The following is a 10,133-nucleotide window of genomic DNA, read 5'->3' on the forward strand; positions in this document are numbered from 1 at the left end:
GGCGGGGACGCTCACCCAAGGGTGGGTATTCTCACCGCGTGACGCATGGCCTCGCATGGCTTAGGGGTTTAAAGGGTTTGATACGCATGGCTTTGAAGGGATGTGAATAACCAAGCGACAAGACTGTTTACAAAGAGCCATAAATGGCAGTTAATAGGAAAATTTGTATCTTTCAAAGGGGTGTTTTAGATGAGATTAACACATCCATTAGAAAATTTACCAGAAGAGGGAAAGTTTAGAAATATTTGAGAAAGAGATGGCCAGTTTCAGTAACCCCAATCCGGCAGTTCCTGCCAATTTCGATAAGTACAACCTAGCCAAAAGTCAAGTTTTCTTGCTAGAAATGAATGAATTAATGAAGTTGAGGGATGAGGTTCAGGGAGAGATAAATAGACATGCATGGGAAGCAGCTCAACATCAGAGAAAAGAGGAAGAGAAGAAGAGGAGAGAAAATGAAGAAACTAAATCTCTTTTTGCTGCTTGGGTGCCGAAACATTTTGCACGAGTTGATCGGAAAGAAGATGAGAGATCTTTGAAGCACCAGAAAGGTCCAAAGTATGGAAGTTCAACTGAGAGTGATTCAGAGGAAGGCAGTGATGATGGATTTGAGTACCCATTGGAGGAAGTAAACACCAGTGAAGAGGATTCTGATGCTGCTGAGGACATGAAGAGGATGGAGAGGTACTTTGATTGGAAACTGCGCAGGAGGTTTAATTATGAGCATGACAATCCAAAAATCTTTGCCAGAACCATGCGAGAAGGAGAACCCAATGATGATGAGAGAGCCCCTTCAAGGATATTTCCCATAACTACTCGTGGAGAAGAATCCAGTGATGATGGTGAAGAGCTTCCGGATGTTGCCAGTGATGAAGATGATAATGAGGAAGATAGTGATGAGAGTACCTCTTCAGGAGATGGTGGCACTTCTTCTGATTCATCAGGCAGCAGTTACAGTGCACAATATGAAGAGGATGAAGGCTGGAGTTACGATGAAGAGGACTTTTAGAGTTCTATTTTGGGGTGTCGAAAGCGGCCAAGTCTTCAGATTTTGAGAAAATTTTGAGGATGATCAACAAGTTTTTTGTAAGATGGCTTTCTCGATGCTTACTCCTGGTATTTTGAGTTTTGCTGCTACTGCTGGTGAACAGGTTCCTTGTCTTCCTCTTTTTTTTGATCGGCTTTTGTTGAATATGCTTTATTGTCTAGTTTTTGTGAATAGGTGGTGTTGTTAAGAAAGTTTTTCTTGTTTGAAGTAGTAATGTTTGAGTTTGCAATGTTATTTTGGTGTTAGATATGGTGTTTGAGATGGTAAGTGATTTGGAAAGGATTACTCAGGTTATATTGTGTAGGACTAACAAAAGATTGTTTTGAACAACTGGAAATGTAATAGCTAGAAAGCAAATCTGAGATGTAATGATGAATGCTAGTTTGGAACCTTTTTAAGTAATGTTTAATGAACTGTATGCTTTTAGTTTTGAGCTTGTTGAAATATTTCTTGTGGATTTTCTTTTTGGGATAATTCTTGATGGATAAAGATTGTCTGATGAATGTAGTAATAGGTAGTAAATAGGTTTTGTAGATGATGTAACTGCTAAAGATAATCACAAGAAAAAGAATTTATTGATGAAAGCTAGTAAGATCAATTCTCAGAGGCTTAGTTTTAGAGAACATGAAGAAAATTGAATGCCTACGTCAGGGTGACGGCGCAGAACTCTTTAGACCCAACTAGTCTCTGCTTTGGTTTTGGTCTAGGAATTGGATTTTGAGGTACCGGTAGGTTTGTTGGTATTGCGACTGATCGGCTAGATTTACTTATAGAAATTATAAGATACTAGCGCTCAACCCGTGCCGTAACGGCACGGGAGTAGATTTATATTTGAAATTTAGCAAAACACAATAAATTGAATTAAAATAATAACACACATAGTTAATTCCAGTGTATTAGTATTACATTACTGAACCTCCTTCATACATCCTACCGTCATACCCACCTTTATTATAATACTTCCGTACGTTGTTGGTAACAAAACCAACGCGATTTCTTAATAATATTGACAATCACCTCCCACCCGCTAGAAGCACACAATTTATTTAGTGGCACCAAATTATGCTCTATAAGTTGGTTAACCTCTCTCCCATCCTGCACTGCTGAACGAAGAGCTCACATGCCACTTTATCCCTAATAAGTTTCATCTCTTTCAATTCCATGTGATTAGTCACTGATTTCCATCTTTACCACTGCCTCCTTTTCTGGTTTCTTTACCACTTTATGGCGGACTTCATCCTTACGCTCCCAACCTTGTGCAGAAGATGGGAATTGATATTTTATGCACATTTAGATACACTTGTTACACATGATAGTGCAATTCACAGTGAAAGTATATACACAATAAGTAGTTTATCCAATCAAGCTCGGGGAAATGTAATATTCAAGTGAACTTTCAGAGTTTATGGAAAGTGATGGAAATCACAAACCTTCGCATGGACAGAAATGAATTTGAAACAATTGGTTTACGGTGTGAAAGGAGCTAGTGATTTGGTTGAAGAATCTCTATCAACCAAGTACAAACATAGTACATACTTTAAATTGTGCTGGAAATTGTATACTCCTCTCTACCTCCTAAAAGAGGTTTCATTGTATCAGTTATAACAAAAACAACATAAACAAAGAAGTTTTATAGCAGGGATCAACGCTACCAAACATATTTTACCACCATATATGAGCCCATTTCCGTTTCAACATGTGTAAATTGCTTCACAACTTGATCCTCAACTGTCCCATGTTGCTCAATATACCAAGCAAAATTCCCTTCATAGCAGAACTGCAATAAGATGAACAATATTTGGGTGTTTAACAATTTTTTTTTTGAAGCAATGTTTAATAGTTGATAAGAGGATGAGATCAAACTCTAGGCAATCTTTAAAAATTTTGTTGAGTTTCGAGAGAAAAATCACCTATACGAATATTTGTACCCAATTGACGACTGGCATTGCACACAAACGTTTATTTCAATCGTACTATATATTTATACCGATTCTGCGTCAAGCATAAATACAGTTAGAATCGATTGAATCGGAATTTAATTCATAAAAAACAAACGTATAAAGAGGGAATGTGATGATTTACTGTAGGTTTTCATATATTCCTGTAAATAGAATACTCACATATTGTATTCCTGTAACTTCTGCAGTAGGTTTTCATAGGTCTAGGACGCTGGAGTATGGATCGCTTTTGTTTTTCACATCGTTATCACTTATCACTCCTCAGATTATTGAACGTCACACGTGTAAATTTTTAAGAGCGCATGCTCCAATTATGAAAGTCAGATCGTTGGATTATATTGAGAGGTTAAATCTCATACGCTAGTTGTATAGGCTAACTTAGACACGACCTCTTTTATATTAGTAGAAATTGACGTTTAATCCCTTTTTTGCTAGGCTTTGGACGTTCTAGTCCACCCCTCTCAGGCCTAGTACTGGTTAGTCCAAATATACCCAATTTAAAACGGATTAGTCCTTTTATAAACGATTCAGTCCAGAATCGTTATTTTTTATGACAAAAATACCCCACCAGCTAAACGTGATATCACTTCTTAAAATTCATTTTCTATTCGTTCACTTCCATTTCTTAGCAGCTCTCTCTTTCTCCATCGAAGAACAAATCCTAAAAACTAATTTCGATATTTTCAACTTCCAAACATAAATCTGAGAATTAATCAAACACTCGATTCAATTCGTTTCCAAGCCTAAATCGTCATCATCGTTTTTCTTGAAGAATAATTTCAAATTCGGGGGAAAACGTTGATGAGATTCAATATCATCAAATTAATTTGTGGATTTCATCATTATAATCGATCTGAAAAGTAAGTTCAATGTATTCTTATCATTTAATTTATCGATCTCTAAATCGATTCCGGAAAAGAAAAAAAACAGTTTCAAAAACTTATTAATTCAATTTGTTCAAATTTTTAGATCTATGTCGCTGTTCAGGAAACGATTGCGTATGTTGGATACATAAAGTGAGTTCAAGTTCATTAGTTTGGATTCGAAAAAAATCCTCTATAACATATCTATTAGTCAGCATAAATTATTCTCACCTGCTTTCTCGATTTGCTTAACAATTTGCGATTTTTCTTTGCAATGTAGTTCTTAATCTCAGCCGCTGTCAGTTTGTAGAAATTGGGATTGAAAATGTATTGAAATCATATTATTTTGTGGTTAAATGTGACACACAATGTAGACATAATTTCTTGCTAAGTTTCTTTACTAATGTTGGTAGGAACTGTATATGTGAGACGGTGATAGAAATCCAATGATATATCATTTTTGTTTCTTATGTTCTACTATGGAATTATGTTATTGCTTGGAGCAACTATAAAAAAGGGAATTAGCGATGCATGAGAAAGAACTAAAGACGGAAGATACGAAAATATTTAGGAGGAAGTTAATTTGTTTTCTGCTCCATGATATTCATATCTCTCTATTTTGTTGCTCTTTAACTTTATGCTTTACTGATTTGCATGACACAGTTTGATATTATTGTAACAAACAACGTCTTCAACGATATTCTGTCCGATGAGGCTTCAATGCCTACTGGAATTATAGGAATGCTTCTGTCAGTTTCAATTGGTGACTCGGTAAAGTCATGAATCTCGAAACAATTTTATGTGTTTTGGTTTGTGACGGAAAAAAGACAGCCAAGCACCTAACCTATTTTTCCTCTAAAGTAATGTGTCTATGCTTTTTCTATGGCTGTTTTATTTACTCTTTTTTTTTCCTACAGGGACCAGGACTATATAAACCTATCCACGGTTTTGCTTATGATATTTCCGGACAGGTAGAGTTGACTACGAAATGGATCGATCCGTTTGAAATTTTTAATGATGATAAGTCCCAACAGTTGCGGACAACCTCTTTCCTCTTCGCAGGACAAGGCAAATCCTCTAGCTACGGTGTTGAGTGTTGAGAATCTTTTTATTTTTTCTTATTTGCAGCGAGTCCCCTACTCCCAAAAAAATATCCAGTCTTGACTTCATAAGTTTATTTTTTAGCAAGGTAACTTCCGGCATCTGTTTACTTATGTTGATTTCTTTTCATAGGCTCGTCATCTATGGTACTAATATTTTGCTTATTATTTCATGATTGTCTGTATTCATGACATTTAGAAGAAGATTTAGATACTGATAATAACAGCCGAATTGGCCTTTTTGCGGTTCACCACCAGTACATGCTAACAACTATGTACATAACATGTCAATTTTTAATGTGTACATAATTGTACACATATTCGTTTTTAATGTGTACTTAGTTGTATACTTATTAGTCGTTAATGTGCACATAACTGTACAATGAGTGTATATGTTCTGGGTATACATGTCTACATAGTTGTACACATGTTAGTTTTATTATGATTAGCCTATTATGATGATCAAGTAATTCGTCCCATATCGTATAAAAAAAAGTAATTCTTCCCATATAAAGATGAGACTTAACACTAAACGATATAAGTAATTTAACTGATCCTTAATGTGTATACAATTATACACATGTTGATTTAAGTTGATTTTTAATGTGCACATACTTATACACATGATGATTCTTAACGTGTACACAATTGTACACCTGTTGAGTTTTTAATGTGCTCATAGTTGTACACTGTTGATTGTTAATGTGCACATAATTGTACACCTGTTGATTTTTAAGATGCATATGTGTGTCACTACAAAACCAAATCGTATCACCCTTGAGCTTCCATCCACATTCTCCAGAAAAGAAGAACATATTCATTTTAACTTAGTTAAGAAATGATCTGAGCAAATTAAGATTTTCTTCATGATTTGACAAATATTTTTTTTTGAATTTTAATTTATATCATTTTGTCAGAACGCTACTTCAGACTTGAGAATGCTCGCTTTTAAATTTATCGCATTCGATTATTAAACATTCTACATATTCAATGTCTCTGTAAGGTTGCTAGTGACGATCTCACATTACCTTGCAGGATCTGTAAAGCTTCTATAATTCCACTATTCAGTTGACACCTGCACTATGGGGATTTCTTTTATGGTTTCACCATTTGAAGCCGAGCCACATGACGAAACATTTAAAAGGTATTGATTAAGGATCTTCATTCTTCTGTTTGTTTCTTCTATTTTGTATTTTGGGTTTTCTGGTTCGTCTGCCATAAACGTATATAATTATATAAAAGCAAGCCAGATCAACATCATTAGCATTATCACTTTCCAATTTACCCAAACTAGAAGTCGTCGACATGTGTCGCCTATGTGCATATAGTTGTACACATAATGAATATTAATGTATACATAATTATACACATGTTTATAGATAATGTGTACATAGTTCTACACTTGTTCATTGTTAATGTGTACATAGTTGTTATATTGTCATCCCTAGTACTCATTATTAACAACAAATGATGCTTACCAGGGGTTGTCATGCTTTTGGATTTGAAAAAGTTGATGATGGGATATGCTTACAATTTTATTTAGCTTCTTTAGTGTATGTTCGTATCTTTGCTTCTATTTCAGTGCTGAACCTTTTCATCTAACAAACTGATACTCATAATGGTATTTATTGCTTTCAGGTGAAGGGGAAAATTGGATCACGATTATTGCTTACCATTGTTGCTCACCGTTTGCCTCTCACCATTGCTGATCATCATGTCTAGATAAGTGTCCATTGAAAGAAGGTTGTACATCGGTAATCTTGATCAAAGAATAACCGAGTATGTATCACTCCCTCCCTCCCTTATACTAGTACTAATAGTCGCTGAATTTGTATTCCTAACTATAGGTTGGTCTTGATCAAGATGTTTTCTCCTTATAGAAGGATCGAGTCAGAGAATTTTTTATGGCACACTCGTGGTCCAAAGCGAGGATAGCCACGAGGTTTCACTTTCATTTAGTTCCGTACCAAAGAGGTATATGATCCATTACTTTCAACTACTATAGATTGTTATAGTGTGTACATTCTTTCTAGGAAGATTGGAATGCTTGAATAACAATGTAGCATAGAGCGAGTAGGTTCACATAAACTATAACCAAAGTGTACAATCTGGTGCACATGTGAAAAAGATTGACTTGATAAGCTTATGATGCATAGATGCCTACTGATGCACTGTAGAAAGGCTTATGCTGCACATATTGACTTGATAAGCTTATGCTGCAACTGCATAGATTTTTATCTTTAAGTGTAGTTTCCTTTTTCTGGACTTTTATAGATGTGTACATAATTGTACACCATTGTTCTTTCTCATGGATGTATATCATGTTTAATTGTATGGACGTTGGATTTGCTAGGATTTCTGTAGAGGTGTATATGTTTTTTTTTATATAGCATGCACACTTTAATGTACACCGTATATGTTTTTTATTTATGTGTTTGTAATATGTAGGGTATCAACCATGTCAGAGAAGGTTGTGTATGCTATTCTGAACCATGGTGAGCGTTCAATGATATTTGGTAGATGTGTACATATTTTCTACAATGAAATTCTCTGTGATGAATGCAGGGATTGTTTTGTTTGAATAAATTCGCTACTTTGTTATTTTTTGTAGAATTGTACATACTTGTACCTTAGTATTTTGTATGCCTGGCCTGTTCTGTAGACCCAAATAGAATGTGTCTCTTTAAGTCAGTAACTGACTAACTTTTTTACTTTGATTGTTTTCTTGCTTTGTTTCTTATATGGTTGTTGGTGAAAGGTTAATCCCTTCTTTTTCAACCCACGATTTCTTATGTTTTTATCGTTTTATCCTCTATACAGGTTGACTGCTAAACCAACCTCTGCAAATCCGGCTATTATCTAACTAGAGCTTGGCGTGGTTGATATTTTTGTCTGTCTGTATAGACTAGAGTGACAGTCTGGCTGTCATTGATATTGGATTTTCTGGATTTTTGCAGATGTGTACACCGGTGTAAATTAAAAAAAAATAAAAATGAAAATTATATAGTCATATGGGTACTCTTTTTGTAGATTTCGGAAAAAGCTTTCCAAATATATAAAGTTTGTGAATTTTGGATGTGCTATTTGAAAGATAATCTGTTTTTTATTTATTTTTATATTATTTAAAATTGCTGACATCATCATGAGTCATTTTGGACTAAAATATAAATATTTGGATTAAATTGTAAATCAGGAAGATTATTAGTGTATTTTCCATAAAAAAGACTAATTTGTACCTAGTTGAATGGGTCAGGACTAACTAATATATTTGGATGGGATTTTAGACTAAACGGTATTTTTCTCTCTATATTATAGATAAGGTGGTAAATAGAAAAAAAAATACGGTGGTAAATAGGTGCAACCTTTTGTTTTTTTATTTATTATTGGACTAGTATTTTCCTCCGTCATCGAGTGGTTACAAAGCCACTCTCCCACAATTTTCTTTTTCCAATATGATTAACAAGAATAATTTAAAGAAAACAACGAAAATAGACGACCTAACAAATTGTAATGATACTCTTCAGATAAATCCCCTTCAAAATCAAGGCATCGCTTAAGGTTTACGATGTCGAATTTCGGACAATTGGATTTGATGTAGATTGGCATCCCCTGGAGTAGGTTGATCTCCACCACCTACGATATTATGCAAAAAGGGATCAACATCTTCATCTGAAATACTGTCACCATCTGCTCCATGATCTCCACTACAGACCAGGCCGAAATCTTGATGCACAGCTTGTATAATAGGACCTTCATTATCAACAACACCTTCACTAGGTAAATATCCACGTGCAGCTTCGCCTAAGCCATTAGTATCTGATGCATGAACAACAGCTTTATTTTGATCTTTACGCACATGTTGGAATTCAAAATACGTGATCAAGCGCCTTTCATCATATTTATAGAACTCGTTGAGCAAATGGGTGAACTTTTGCGAAACTGTGGTGTTGGAATCGACCAAGATTTGCCTGCTTTCCCACAAGAACATAGCAAAGAACACAAAAACGGCAAAAACTACAAAGCCTCCTGTAAGCCAGAAAAGGACCCGGAAGCTGTCCAGTTTGAGACTAGTTGAGGAGTCCAAAGGGTCGATGTCTGAACAAGTTCTTTTCAAGGTGCTCCCGAAATATCAGGACCTAAAGGGGAACCTTTTGGGAAGACCTGTAAAGTATATATATATATATATATATTCATGTAAGTTAGTGCCAACAAAATTTGCAGTATTACATTCAAGGAAGAGATATGACAGAGACTTACAAAAGACCATCCGTCATTTTGATAGATTTCGCCAACCATCATGTACTTATCGCAATATTTTGTGAGGAGGAGTTCGATGTAAGGGAGCTCCTCAAAAGCAGCCACAATACCACCCTTACCTGGTCCTTTGGAGAAAAGGTCGTCAAATTCTTCAGGATTGTTGTAAGTTTTCAATTTTGACAGATCAAATTTCATTTCCTTTAACTGGTCCAACACAAATGTACCTTCTTGATAACCTACACTGTACCCATATCGGATAAGTTCCTTAACATCAGTGTAGGTTGGCTCAAGTCGCCGTATGGTTAACATGGATGCCAAATTAGCTGTATAACTTTGTGTGAGAATTAACACGACAAAAAGCCATATCCCCATAACAATCCTACCCAAAGTGCTTAGCACCCTTTCCTCTGCAAGACAATTAAATTAATTCTTTTAATGGTGAGAATGTAAATATGGTGTAAGAGAAAAGTGGATAACTGTGCAGTCTATACCAGCCTATCTTAACGCTGACAATAACATGGTCTGTTTTCTAATTCTACCTGTCTGTAGCCTGTAGGAGTGGTAGTTAATGTTGGAATCTTGCAACAATTGAAGAAACGTCAGATGTATCAAACAATAATATAAAGAACAGTATCAAACAACTCTACCACGAACAAATTGATGAGGGCAGAATCACAGGTTCAACAAGCTGTCCTTAACACATTAGTTCGCGGGTATACTCTGAAGTAATGCTAAACCCCAACGTGCGAAGATGTGTCCAGGATAAGACTGCCCGATATAACTTGAGTTAGCACAACGCAAGTCACCCACTCTTGAACTCAGCAACAGGGATGGAAGCAAAACGCCGCACAAAATATAAGAAGAAGAAGAAAAGTAGACCTAGAGATAGTCGCTGCTTGTGTGTTTTTTA

At 35.5% G+C, this 10,133-nt stretch overlaps 1 protein-coding gene across 1 annotated transcript; it reads left to right on the forward strand.

Annotated features, from left to right (window-relative positions):
* Positions 1–256: 256 nt before the first annotated feature.
* LOC113359587 (protein bfr2-like) lies at positions 257–1,006 on the forward strand. The gene has a single exon (XM_026603197.1). It carries the CDS (start codon positions 257–259, stop codon positions 1,004–1,006), a length of 750 nt encoding a protein of 249 aa, XP_026458982.1.
* The last annotated feature ends 9,127 nt before the right edge of the window (positions 1,007–10,133 follow it).

Source organism: Papaver somniferum, chromosome 3, assembly GCF_003573695.1.
Source record: "Papaver somniferum cultivar HN1 chromosome 3, ASM357369v1, whole genome shotgun sequence".
Lineage (NCBI taxonomy): Eukaryota > Viridiplantae > Streptophyta > Magnoliopsida > Ranunculales > Papaveraceae > Papaver > Papaver somniferum.